The sequence below is a fragment of the Macaca fascicularis genome, chromosome 20, assembly GCF_037993035.2.
Source record: "Macaca fascicularis isolate 582-1 chromosome 20, T2T-MFA8v1.1".
In the NCBI taxonomy this organism is placed as follows: domain Eukaryota; kingdom Metazoa; phylum Chordata; class Mammalia; order Primates; family Cercopithecidae; genus Macaca; species Macaca fascicularis.
Window position 1 is genome coordinate 70,451,792 of NC_088394.1, and position 14,582 is coordinate 70,466,373.

The 14,582-nt window shown below is 44.0% G+C and overlaps 1 protein-coding gene across 3 annotated transcripts in view; it reads right to left on the bottom strand.

Annotated features, from left to right (window-relative positions):
• The window catches only part of RFWD3 (ring finger and WD repeat domain 3), a 49,760-nt gene that overhangs the window by 21,638 nt on the left and 13,540 nt on the right, over positions 1–14,582 (bottom strand). For all 3 annotated transcript variants that reach the window (XM_065537147.1, XM_065537148.1, XM_065537149.1), the window contains 4 exons: positions 12,548–12,750; positions 8,662–8,732; positions 2,835–3,029; positions 2,656–2,747 (listed from right to left, as the gene is read on the bottom strand). In XM_065537147.1, coding sequence (XP_065393219.1) covers positions 2,656–2,747; positions 2,835–3,029; positions 8,662–8,732; positions 12,548–12,750 — 561 coding nt within the window. The remainder of the gene's footprint in view (positions 1–2,655; positions 2,748–2,834; positions 3,030–8,661; positions 8,733–12,547; positions 12,751–14,582) is intronic.

Genomic DNA, 14,582 nt, shown 5'->3' on the forward strand with positions numbered 1-14,582 from the left:
TACAGGTGCATGCCACCATGCCCAGCTAATTTTTTCTATTTTTAGTAGAAATGGGGTTTCTCCATGTTGGCCAGGCTGGTCTCGAACTCCTGACCTCAGATGATCTGCCCACCTCAGCCCCCCAAAGTGCTGGGATTACAGGTGTGAGCCACCACGCCTGGCCTAAACAGATTAATTTTGACTAGGGAACTAGAATATTATCAAGAAATTGAAATGAAAAGAAAAAAAAAGAGAGCCCCATGGATCAACTAGGACACACTCCCAAAGCATAATATTAAGCAAAAAAGCAAGCTACAGAAGAAAAAAATTATAAACTAACATTTGCATAAAGTATAAAAACTTTCTGGACGGGTGTGGTGCCTCACGCCTATAATCTCAGCACTTTGGGAGTCCGAGGTGGGTTGATCACAAGGTCAGGAGTTCCAGACCAGCCTGACCAACATGGTGACACCCCATCTCTACTAAAAATACAAAAAAAATTAGCTGGGCATGGTGGTGGGCGCCTATAATCCCAGCTACTTGGGAGACTGAGGCAGGAGAATCGCTTGAACCTGGGAGGCGAGAAGTTGCAGTGAGCCAAGATCACACCATTGCACTCTAGCCTGGGCAACAAGAGCAAAACTCCATCTCAAAACAAACAAACAAACCAAAAACCCAAACAAAACTTTCTATATCATACTATGTATAATTTACAAATACAAATATAGCTAATCAAACACAGAATCACTCTTGGGAATGATGAACACCTAATTCATGAAAGTAGTTCTCTATGGAATTCTAGTGTACCTTTTTCTTTTTCTTTTTGAGCGAGTCTTGCTCTGTCGCCCAGGCTGGAGTGCAGTGGCACAATCTTGGCTCACAGTAACCTCCGCCTCCCAGGTTCAAGCGTTTCTCGTGCCTCAGCCTCCTGATTTGCTGGGATTACAGGCATGCACCACCACATCCAGATAACTTTTTGTATTTTTAGTAAAGACAGGGTTTTGCCATGTTGCTCAGGCTGGTCTCAAACTCCTGAGCTCAGGCAATCTGCCCACCTCAGCCTCCCAGAGTGCTAGGATTACAAGCATGAGCCACCGTGCCTGGCCCTTCTACTGAATCTATAATTTACTACTTCTTTAAAATTTTCTTTCCTTTTCTTCCTTCTACAGTGCAATGGCATAACCACAGCTCAGCCACAACCTCCTGGGCTCAAGAAATCCTCTCTCCTAAGTAGCTGAGACTACAGGTGTGTACCACTACATACGGCTAATTTTTTTCATTTTTACTAGAGACAAGGTCTCACAATGTTGCCCATGCTGGTCCCAAACTCCTGGTCTCAAGCAATCCTCCTGCCTCGGCCTTCCAAAGTGCTGGGATTACAGGCATGAGCCACTACACCCAGCCTATTTCTTTTCAAAAAGGCTCAAAGCAATATGGTAAAATATTAAGATTTGATAAAACTGGGTACAAGGCTGTTCGTTTTATTAGTCTGTATTGGCATTTTGAAATTCCTTACTTTTTCTAACGAGGCTGGAGAGTATACTAACTGCTTATTGTAATCAGTGAATTGTTTTTAAATACAATCACCCTTAACATCCACATCTATAGATTTTGCCTTTTCAACAAAATTTCACTCTGTACACACCTTCCATTATTTAAAAATGCTACAAGTGAGTACTGGTTGGATCAAATGAGTAAAAACAAGGAAGAAAATTAAAATAATCTGTACAGTGACTACCTATAGTATTTTTTTTCTTTCTTTAAAAAAAATTTTTAAATAGAGACAGGATCTCACTATGTTGGCCAGGTTGGTCTTGAACTCCCCGCCTTAAGCAATCCTTTCGCCTTGGCCTCCCAAAGTGCTGGGATTACAAGAGTGAGCCACTGCACCAGCTGTATTTTCTTTTTCTAGTTCACAAAAATGCAATGACACTAATAACATGTTTCCACAGGACAACATACGCACATTTCAACATTGTATAGTATTCTGTTCATGCACACACCACCATTCACTCAACTAAGCAATCCCCTTGCCTTAGATTTTTAACAATGCTAAATGAAGTTTCATTAAGTAAATCTTTGTACACACTCTTCAATGCTTCTTTAGAACAAATGCCTGAACAATTATTACGAGATCAAAGGCTTTAGAGACACATTTCCAAGGATGTCTCAAAATGACTTTGCCTGTGTACATCCTAACCAGTAAAGTGTGAGAGAACCCATGTCCCTGCACCTTTCTCAATGGTGTGTATGTTCTTCAATATTTTTGAAGCATATACTGACTGGTGTTACTAGCAACTGTTTATGTGTTTCCAAAATCCTGGTAATTTTTTACATTGCACAGCATGTGCAAAGCTTCACTTATGAGTCTTCTGTATGGAGAACTGCTGTGGGGGGTCTCAGGGATATGAGAAGCAAAAATGGCAACAGTTAAGTAATGTGCCAGATCCTTGTGTTTAATGCTCTATGTAATGCCAACGATGCAGACTTCCTTAAGATGATGATCAGACATGAATTATAAATAACAGCGTTAAAACATACTGTCAATGATCCCCAGAGATCCCAAGTCACAGGTCAAGTAAAACCTCACTACGAGTGACTCATACCTCGTTTTTCAAATGTGCCTACAATGAACCAAAACGGAACATTCCAGTCAGGCATACTCTCACCACCTACCTTTTCATGCGCTCCTGTTCACTAGTGTCCAAAGCTCTCAGGGTTCGGGCATAAAGGACGACAATGTCACTGTGCCTGGCTTTCTTGTTGCACTAAAGAACCCAATAGGACATAATTAGAGTGGTTCTAGGAATCTGCCTGACTTAACATGTTAATGTGTCCTTACCTATGGTCCTTACCTGGGGACATTTTCGTACTTGTCCTTTGAGCCACGTGGAAATGCAACTATACCCAAAGAGATGACCACAGCGTAATGCTGAGAGCCGGTGGTCTCCAGCACTGGTCCACTGTTCCAGACATATTGTACAAGTGTCCCCTTCTTCCTCATCCACAGAGACAGAAGGTAGCACAGGCTCGGACTTCTGGGGAGATGGCTAGATGGAAACCAGAATATATTCAAATTAGAGAAAATGTAAAATCAATCTTCTTTTTTTTTTTGAGACGGAGTCTCGCTCTGTCACCCAGGCTGGGGTGCAGTGGCTGGATCTCAGCTCACTGCAAGCTCCGCCTCCCGAGTTCACGCCATTCTCCGGCCTCAGCCTCCTGAGTAGCTGGGACTACAGGTGCCCGCCACCTCGCCCACCTGGCTAGTTTTTTGTATTTCTTTTTTTTTTTTTGAGACGGAGTCTAGCTCTGTTGCCCAGGCTGGAGTGCAGTGGCCGGATCTCAGCTCACTGCAAGCCCCGCCTCCCGGGTTCACGCCATTCTCCTGCCTCAGCCTCCCGAGTAGCTGGGACTACAGGCGCCCGCCACCTCGCCCGGCTAATTTTTTTTGTATTTTAGTAGAGACGGGGTTTCACCGTGTTAGCCAGGATGGTCTCGATCTCCTGAACTCGTGATCCGCCCGTCTCGGCCTCCCAAAGTGCTGGGATTACAGGCTTGAGCCACCGCGCCCGGCCGTTTTTTGTATTTCTTAATAGAGACAGGGTTTCACCGTGTTAGCCAGGATGGTCTCGATCTCCTGACCTCGTGATCCGCCCGTCTCGGCCTCCCAAAGTGCTGGGATTACAGGCTTGAGCCACCGCGCCCGGCCTGTAAAATCAATCTTGAAGAAGATGTGCAACTAACAAGTTAACAAAAGTAGAAAAAAGAGATACAAACAATTAAAAGGGCTACAGAAAACTTGTAACACCTATGAATCACTTGTCATTCTTTCTAGGATGCAATGTGGCAAAATATAAGCTATGAAAACTATGCTACTCTTTAATATTATAAAATTCTTGGATACTTTTTCCTTCACTCAAAGGAAGAAAAGCAGCTATCATATAAAGAATAGCAGCTATAAAATATTTAGCTTATGTGTATCAGAGGAAAAAAAAGAAAACAAAGAAAGGATACAAATGCTTACAAGAAAACACAATGGTCAATAAGTGTTTGCTTATAATTAAAGAAATGCAAATTAAAGAGACCATTTTTCATCTATTAGACTGGTATAAATTAACGTCTGATGACACCAATAACTGCTGAGGGTAAACGAGAAATGGACATGCTTATATACTGCTTCCTTACATATAAAGCGGCACAGATTTCTGGAGCAGTATTTGGCATTATCCATGGAAATTAAAACACATATATCTTTCCTTTGGCATAGCAATCTCTCTGCTAGAGGTATCTCATGGATATACAGTCATGCATTGCTTGACAACAGGAATACATTCTGAGAAATGCATCTTTAGGCGATTTCGTCATTTAATGATCCCAGAAGTACTTAAACAAACCTAGACTGTGTCAACTATTATATACTTAGGCAACAAACCTGTACAGCATGTTACTGTACCAAATACTGCAGGCAACTGTAGCACAGTGGTATCTGTGTATCTAAACATAGAAAAGGCACAATAAAAATATGGCTTTTTTTTTTTTTTTTAAGACAGAGTCTCGTTTTGTCACCCAGGCTGGAGTGCAGTGGTGCAGGATCGTGGCTCACTGTAACCTCTGCCTCCTGGGTTCAAGTGATTCTCTTGCTTCAGCCTCCCAAATAGCTGGGATTATAGGCACGAACCACCACGCCTGGTTAATTTTTGTATTTTTAGTATGGACAGGGTTTCACCACATTGGCCAGGCTGGTCTTGAACTCCTGACCTCAAGTGATCCGACCACCTTGGTCTCCCAAAGGCTGGGATTACAAGTGTGAGCCACTGCACCCAACCTGGTATTATAACCTAATGGGACAACCATCATACATGTGGTCTGTTGTTGACTGAACTATTATGCAGCCCATGATCATAGTCACAAATATTTTCTTTTTTTTTTTTTTGAGACACAGTCTCACTCTGTTGCCCAGGCTGGAGTGCAGTGGCGCAAACTCAGCTCAATGCAAGCTCCACCTCCGGGGTTCACGCCATTCTCCTGCCTCAGCCTCCCGAGTAGCTGGGACTACAGGTGCCCGCCACTACACCTGATTTTTTGTATTTTTAGTAGAGATGGGGTTTCACAGTGTTAGCCAGGATAGTCTCGATCTCCTACCTCATGATCCACCCACCTCAATCATGATCCATCCCTCAAAGTGCAGGGATTACAGGCATGAGCGACCACACATGGTCAGTCACAATTATTTTCATTTTTTTTCTTTTTTGTGAGATGGAGTCTTGCTCTGTCGCCCAGGCTGGAGTGCAGTGGCCGGATCTCAGCTCACTGCAAGCTCCGCCTCCCAGGTTTATACCATTCTCCTGCCTCAGCCTCCCGAGTAGTTGGGACTACAGGCGTGCGCCACCTCGCCCGGGTAGTTTTTTTTTTTTTGGTATTTTTTAGTAGAGATGGGGTTTCACCGTATTAGCCAGGATGGTCTCGATCTCCTGACCTTGTGATCCGCCCGTCTCGGCCTCCCAAAGTGCTGGGATTACAGGCTTGAGCCACCACACCCGGCTCAATTATTTTCTAATATAATTATATAAGATTGTTCCAAGCAGGCCAGGTGTGGTAATTCACGCCTATAGTCCCAGCTCATTGGGAGGCCAAAGCAGGAGGATTGCTTCAGCTCAGGAGTTTGAAACCAGACTGGACAACATAGCAAAACCTTGTCTCTGTTAAAAATTTAAAAAAGTAGCCATGTGTGGTGGCACATGACTGTAGTCCCAAGTAGTCAGGAGGCTGAGGTAGAAGCATCACCTGAGCCACGGATACTGAGGCTGCAGTGAGTTATGATTGTGCCACTGCACTCCAGCATAAGGGACAGAATGAGACCCTGTCTCAAAAAAGTTCAGTGGAGCATGATTTCTATCAAGAAAAAAAGTATTATTACCCTCCAAAGTAGTTGAGACAACACAGGCGTGTGCCACCATACACCAAACCATGCTTTATATGATAAGAAAAGAATTAATTCATTGGGCGCAGTGGCTCATGCCTGTAATCCCAGAACTTTGGGAGGCCGAGGCAGGCAGATCACAAGGTCAGGAGATTGAGACCATCCAGGCCGACATGGTGAAACCCCGTTTCTACTAAAATACAAAAAAATTAGCCGGGTGTGACGATGTGCGCCTGTAGTGCCAGCTGCTCAGGAGGCTGAGGCAGGGGAATCACCTGAACTTGGGAGGCGGAGGTTGCAGTGAGCCGAGATTGCTCCACTGTACTCCAGCCTGGCAACAGAGCGAGACTCCATTTCAAAAAAAAAAAGAAAAAATTAATTCAAAATGTATTTGTATGACGGAATGCCATGTATCTATTAATAAGAATAAGATTAGGCTAGGCATGCTGGCTCATGCCTGTAATCCCAGCACTTTGGGAGGCCGAGGCGGGCAGATCACGAAGTCAGGAAATCAAGACCATCCTGGCTAACACTGTGAAACCCCATCTCTACCTAAAAAAATAAAAAACAAAAAATTAGCCGGGCGTGGTAGCGGGCACCTGTAGTCCCAGCTACAGGAGGCTGAGGCAGGAGAATGGCATGAACCCAGGAGGCAGAGCTTGCAGTGACCCGAGATCACGTCGCTGCAGTCCAGCCTGGGCAACAGAGCGAGACTCTGTCTCAAAAAAAAAAAAAAAAAAAAAAAAAGATTCAATTTTATGTACTGATAACAGAAAGCTCTCCAAGATGTAAGAAGCTGGGAAAAATGAGCCAGACTCAAATAAAAACACAAAGAGCATATAGAAATATGCAAAATGTAGATAAATGTTTTGAGATTGGCAAAATTCACAGCAGATGTAAATAAATCATATTGAGGACAATGATGTATAGGTGTTATTTTATTTTTTTTTTGAGATGGAGTCTCGCTGTTACCCAGGCTGGAGTGCAGTGGCATGAACTCCGCTCAACGCAACCTCTGCCTCCCGGATTCAAGCGATTCTCCTGTCTCACCTTCCCGACTAGCTGGGACTACAGGCACACGCCACCATATCCGGCTACTTTTTGTATTTAGTAGAGATGGGGTTTCACCATGTTGGCCAGGCTGGTCTCAAACTCCTGTCCTCAGGTGATGTACCCACTTTGGCTTCCCACAGTGCTGGGATTACAGGTGTGAGCCACTGCGCTCAGCCAAGATTATTATTATTATATTTTTTGAGCCAAAGTATTGCTCGGTCTCCCAAGGTGGAGCTCAGTGGCGCGATCTGGGCTCACTGCAACCTCTGCTTCCCAGGTTCAAGCGATTCTCCTATCTCAGCCTCCTTGAGTAGCTGCGATTATAGGTGCGTGCCATCACACCCAGCTAAGTTTTATATTTTTAGTAGAGATGGGGTTTCGCCATGTTGGCCAGGCTGGTCTTGAACTCCCGACCTCAGGTGATTTGCCCGCCTCGGCCTCCCACAGTGCTGGGATTATAGGCATGAGCCACCGCGCCCAGCCCATTATTTTTAAAAATAAAAATTATCACTTACTAAACATACTCTGCCTGATAGTTTTTTTTAATTTTAATTTTTTTATTGAGACAGGGTCCTACTCTGTTGCCCTGGAGTGCAGTGTTGTCATCATGGCTCACTGAAGCCTTGACCTTCCAGGATCAAGCAATCCTGCCTCAGCCTCCCTAAGTTGCTAGGACTACAGGTGCATGCCACTACACCTGGCGAATGTGCTTAATAATTTATAAAGCACATTTATGTCTGTTTTTTCAACTGGTACTTAACCTTGTTGGCTAGACAGGACAGATTATTCTCAATACTCCTCCCTACCCATTTTTAAATCTAAGAGACAGCAGTTACACAAACAATGAGTAACTGGGATAGGATCCACACCTGGACCTCTTGCCTACAAAGCCTGCAAGCTTCCATGTTAACCTGCAGCCCCCCCGACCTTTTTGGTAGAGACCAAGTTTCACCATGTTGGCCAGGCTGGTCTCAAACTCCCGACTTCAGGTGATCCGCCTGCCTCGGCCTCCCAAAGTGCTGGGATTACAAGTGTAAGCCACTGTGCCCGGCCAAACCCCAAACCTTTTATTTAAAAGGATATTCAGAGGCCAGGCATGATGGTTCACACCTGTAATCCCAGCACTTTGGGAGGCCGAGGTGGGTGGATCATGAGGTCAGGAGTTCAAGACCAGTCTGGCCACTATGGTGAAACCCCATTTCCACTTAAAATACAAAAATTAGCTGGGCGTGGTGGCGCGTGCCTGTAGTCCCAGCTGCTCGGGAAGCTGAGGTAGGAAAATTGCTTTAACCCGGGAGGTGGAGATTGTGGTGAGCCAAGATCGCACCACTGCACTCCACCCTGGGCAACAGAGCGAGAGTCCGTCTCAAAAAAAAAAAAAAAAAGGATATTCAGGTTGGGCATGATGGCCCATGCCTACAATCTCAATGGTTTGGGAGGCTGAGGCAGGACGATCCCTTGCGCCCAGGAGTTCGAAACCAGCTAGATAATATAGTGAGACTCTGTCTACAAAAAACAAAAAATTTAGCCGAGTGTGGTGGCATTACCTGTAGTTCCAGCTATTCAGGAGGCTGAAGTGGGAGGATCCCTTGAGTCCAGGAGTTTGAAGCTACAGGGAGTTATGATTGCATCACTGCACTCTAGACTAGGTGAGAGTGAGACCTAGTCTCTAAAAAAATAAAATAAAAATAAAATGATGTTCATATTACCTGTTTGGGGAGGGTCTTGCCTCCATCGATACATGTAACTTCTTGCTCTGCTGAGACACCTGCTAGTTGCTCTGCCAAGTCATTTCCAGAAATGATAGGATAGGTAAAATACAAAGTAAGATATGTCAGGTATTAGAAGCTAGCAGGAGAGAGCCTGACTCACTAGTTTCCCATTTCTAATTGACAGTGTTCCTGCAAAAGGGATAACAATTTCCCCAGGTCCATCAGTGAATTTACTTTTAAAAATTTAGTTTGAATATTCTCAAACATACATAAAAGTAGACAGAAAAGTACAGTTAAGCCACAAGTACCCATCACTCAATTTAAAAAATAATCAATATTTTGCCAATCTTGTTCCACCTAAGCCCCCATTCCATTATTTTCTTTTGGTTGGAATCCTTAACAAACCTTAAAATGTCATTATACTTGCAAAAACTTCTGCAACACTGACAAGAATTTTTTTTCTTTTTTGACATGAACACTGTGTAATTATTATACCTAACAATATTAACAATAATCCTCCAATACCACTGAATACCCAGGCATCCAGTTCATATTCAAAATTTCCTAACAGTCTTCTCCTGCCTCAGCCTCCTGAGTAGCTGGGACTACAGATGCACGCTGCCAGGCCCAGCTAATTTTTTGTATTTTTAGTAGAGACAGGGTTTCACCATGTTAGCCAGGATGGTCTCGATCTCCTGACCTTGTGATCCGCCCGCCCCAGCCTCCCAAAAAATTTCCCGATAGTTTTAAAGCTGCTCTCTACAGATTTATTGCAATCAGAATCCAAAAAAGGTCTCCATGATGAGCTTGTGATGTCTCTTAAGTCTTTTTCATTTTATTACAATTCCCCCTCATCCATTTTTTCCCCTCTGTCATTCGTCAGGTCATTTGTCTTATGAAAAGTCCTGCACAACCTGGATTTGGCTGATTGCTTCTTCATGAAATTGTTTAACTTTTATATACAATAAATTGAGCATTGTGCAACCATCACCATAACCCAATTTAAAATATTTCTATCAGCCCACAAAGATCCTTTATGCCCATTTAGAGTCACTTCACATTTGCGCCTGCAGCCCCAGGCAACCACTAATATTGTCTCTGTAGATCTGCCTTTTCTGGACATTTTACGTAAGTGGAATCATAAACTATGTTGGTTTGCTGTTATATAAAACATTAAAAATTGTCCACACGGATTTGAGATATTCTCTTCACAATATGTTAAATTTCCATATACATTCAGGTCTAGAAAGATGTTCCCTTTGTAGACTGTTCTACATTTTTAATTTAAATGATTACATCTCTGAGGTATTATCTTGTTCCTCCACCCCTTTTTCTACAAACTATGCAAACTGGTTGTTAGAAAAGAGTCTTGAGCAGATTCAGGGTTTTTTTTTTTTTTTGGCATGGGGGGTGGGGGACTGGGGTGTGTGTGTGTGTGTGTGTGTGTGTGTGTGTGTGTGTGTGTGTGTGTGTGTACAGTATTCCTAAGTGGCATGAGTATTTCTGATTGCAGCACATTAAGAGGCACATATGGTCTTGCTATCCTATTTTTTTGAGATGCTAAGGTTGACCAACGGGTTCAGGTGGTATCATCCTGGTCCTTGTATTAAAAAGAATCCCATCAACCCTGCAACCTAATGGTTTTAGGATCCACTGATGATCTTTGCCTAGACATATAATTTCATTAGGAGTCACAAAATGATGACTTTTCTATCGTTCCTGCTGCAATTAGCTGAAATTTTTCTATTAAAAAAACCTTCAGCCGGGCGCGGTGGCTCACACCTGTAATCCCAGCACTTTGGAAGTCCAAGGTGGGCGGATCACGAGGTCAGGAGATCAAGACCATCCTGGCAAACACGGTGAAACCCCATCTCTACTAAAAATACAAAAAAATTAGCCGGGCATGGTGGCGGGCGCCTGTAGTCCCAGTTTCTCAGGAGGCTGAGGCAGAAGAACGGCGTGAACCCGGGAGGCAACAGAGTTTGCAGTGAGCAGAGATCGCACCACTGCACTCCAGCCTGCGAGACAGAGCGAGACTCCGTCTCAAAAAAAAACAAAAACAAAAACAAAACAAACCTTCAAGCCTGGACAACATAGGGAGACCTCATAGATACAAAAAAAAATTAGCCAGGCCGGGCGCGGTGGCTCAAGCCTGTAATCCCAGCACTTTGGGAGGCCGAGACGGGCGGATCACGAGGTCAGGAGATCGAGACCATCCTGGCTAACACGGTGAAACCCCGTCTCTACTAAAAAATACAAAAAACTAGCCGGGCGCGGTGGCGGGCGCCTGTAGTCCCAACTACTCAGGAGGCTGAGGCAGGAGAATGGCGTGAACCCGGGAGGCGGAGCTTGCAGTGAGCTGAGATCCGGCCACTGCACTCCACCTGGGCGGCAGAGCGAGACTCCATCTCAAAAAAAAAAAAAAAAAAAATTAGCCAGGTGTGGTGGCACACACATGTAGTCCTAGCTACTCAGGTGGCTGAGGATCACTTTAGCCTGGGAGGTCAAGGCTACAGTGAGCTGTGAATAAAAAACAACAAAAAAACGCCCTTCATCAACTATCTGGTTGTCCGAAATACAGTTTATACAGGAAGGCAAAATATTAATATATTCCTGACCTTTTATTTACTAGTTTTTGGAGTAATTAGTTGGGGTTCTAACTTACCATAGTGATAAATGAGGTTTTGGAAAATTATATAAATATGAACTTAAAGATTTTCATTGATTTATTATATTTCAATTCATAATCCAAGAATATTCTTTCAGTAGGAAAATATACTGAATGAGCACCCTCTGGGGATCAGAACTTTTTTAACATAAGCAGGACATCTACTTTAGGGGTCTCTGCCTACGACTGTTAAATAAAGTTCCACTTGCATAACACATAACATTATACTAGGACTCCAAAGTGTTAGCCTAGACAGGGTGCTGAATTTACAAAACTTTTTTTTTTTTTTTTTTTTTTTTTTGAGACTGAGTCTGGCTCTGTCGCCCAGGCTGGAGTGCAGTGGCCAGATCTCAGCTCACTGCAAGCTCCGCCTCCCGGGTTTACGCCATTCTCCTGCCTCAGCCTCCGGAGTAGCTGGGACCACAGGCGCCCGCCACCTCGCCCGGCTAGTTTTTTGTATTTTTTAGTAGAGACGGGGTTTCACCGTGTTAGCCAGGATGGTCTCGATCTCCTGACCTTGTGATCCGCCCGTCTCGGCCTCCCAAAGTGCTGGGATTACAGGCTTGAGCCACCGTGCCCGGCTTACAAAACTTCTAAATAAAGAATCTAGGCCGGGTGCAGTGGCTCATGTCTGTAATCCCAGCACTTTGGGAGGCTGAGGCAGGTGGATCTCTTGAGCTCAGGAGTTTACGACCAGCTGGGGGAACATGGAAAAACCCTGTCTCTACAAAAAAATTTAAAAAATTAGCCAGGTGTGGTGGTGTGTGCCTGTAGTCCTAGTTAGTGGGGAGGCTGAGGTGGGAGGATGGCTTGAGCCCAAGAAGTAGAGGTTGCAGTAAGGTGAGATTGTTGTTGCTGCACTCTAGTTGTCATTGGGGGGACAGAGCCAGACCTTGCCTCAAAAAATTAAAAAAAAAAAAAAAAAAAAAAAAAAAGAAAAAGAATTTACTTTCTCAGATGTCTAAAAAAGTGAAAGAGAATATAAAATGCCATTAAAAAGTGACTGACTCACTGGGTCACAAATTACATTAAGCTGTAAGTCACATCAAATCCTCTCTATATAATTATGGCCAGTGAAGGCTCTACAAAACAGGAATCCACAACACTTAGGGGAGAAAAGGGAAAGTGTCAAAGCACAAATCTAGTTTCTAGCCTTCTGAAGTTTAAGCTTTGGGGATGTTAGCCTTGTGAGTCCAAACCTGGTAAAATACTGACCTTCTAAAATGACAGCTCCAGATTCCTCTGCCTGGTCAACAACCCCTCCATACTCTGCAGAGCTGTCACTGTCAGAATCAGTACTACTAGACACCTGCAAGTCTTCAGACACAGGATTCCTAGTCTCTGAATCATAAGTGGCAGCTGGCAAGTCAGGCTGGGTCCTGCTCACCTGAAAGTAAGCATCCAATGGTGCTCTCAACCTGTGTACACAGAAAGACAACAGAATTACAGTACAATGAACTATCATCACAAAAACAATCTATAGTGATTTGAAGTAAATCCTATCACTTCAACCTATCTCCAAGCCATTAACTGCTGCCTTTGAAAGCTGAAGCAGGAATAGCAGATAAGGGGAGACTAGCCTCTTGGATATTATCTTTCACCACTCAACCACTGCTACATTAGCCCACACAGGAGCTTGATCCTTCTGTTAAAAGCCAATTCTATTTTACTGGCTATCTTGGCCATACTGTCAGTATCTTTAAAGGAGAAACTCCGCAATCTGTATGCTGGTATTAGGTAGCTGAAAAGGGAGGTAAGCAAGAAGAAAAAGGGCTTTGTTGCCCAAATATGGCCTCATGGGATTTTGCTATTGCAGCCACCTAGAGCAAGGTATTTTGGAGTACCGTACAGAGTCTGGCTTCTATAATTTCTTCACCTCTCATTTTAGGACAGTATTTTTCTTTTAAAATTTAAATAATGTTAGTTTTAAGATAAAAAACATAAATGGTAATATGGTATTAAAAAAAATAAATAAATAAATAACTGGCCGGGCGCGGTGGCTCAAGCCTGTAATCCCAGCACTTTGGGAGGCCGAGACGGGCGGATCACGAGGTCAGGAGATCGAGACCATCCTGGCTGACACTGTGAAACCCCGTCTCTACTAAAAACTACAAAAAACTAGCCGGGCAAGGTGGCAGGCGCCTGTAGTCCCAGCTACTCGGGAGGCTGAGGCAGGAGAATGGCGTGAACCCGGGAGGCGGAGCTTGCAGTGAGCTGAGATCCGGCCACTGCACTCCAGCCTGGGTGGCAGAGCGAGACTCCGTCTCAAAAAAAAAAAAAAAAATAAATAAAAATAATAATAATAAATAAAAAAAATAACTTAGAATGATGAGAAGATCTGGGGCCAAATCTAATACTCCAAATCTATCTTGGCTGGCTGAGTTTAAAATAACCACTACTGTACCTCAGTTTCCCTGATTCCTGGAATAACAAAGCATACTCCAGCTTGAGCTGAGGAGTTTGAGGCCACTTATGTCACAGAATTAATGAAACTTTATATTTAGTAGAGATGGGGTCTTACCATGTTGGCCAAGCTGGTCTCGAACTCCTGACCTCAAATGATCCACCCACCTCGGCCTTCCAAAGTGCTGGGATTACAGGCATAAGCCACCACACCCAGACAAATTAATGAAACTTTTTATACTATAGCCAGGCATAGTGGTATGCTCCTATAGTTCCAGCTACTTGGGAGGCCAAGGTGGGAGGATGGCTTGAGCCTGGGAGATTGAGGCTGCAGTGAGCCACGACAGCGCCCATACTCCAGCCTGGTTGTCAGAGCAAGACTTGTCTTAAAACAAAACAAAAAAAAACCCCAGAAAAATGACATCTAAAAAACTTGGGAGGCTGAGGCAGGAGGATCACTTGAGCCTGAGAGTTTGAGGCCACAGTGTGTGAGTTATGATTGTGCTACTGCACTCCTGCCTGGGTACAAGAGTGAGACTCCATCTTCAAAAAAAAAGAAGAAGAAAAAATAAAAATTAAAAAAACAGCTGACCGTGGTGGCTCACGACTGTAATCCCCGCACTCCTGGAAGGCCAAAGCAGGAGGATTGCTTGAGGCCAGAAGTTTGAGACCAGACTACCCAACAAAGTGAGACACCATCTCTATTAAAAAAAAATTTTAAGGGCCGGGCGTGGTGGCTCAAGCCTGTAATCCCAGCACTTTGGGAGGCCGAGACGGGCGGATCACGAGGTCAGGAGATCGAGAGACGATCCCGGCTAACACGGTGAAACCCCGTCTCTACTAAAAA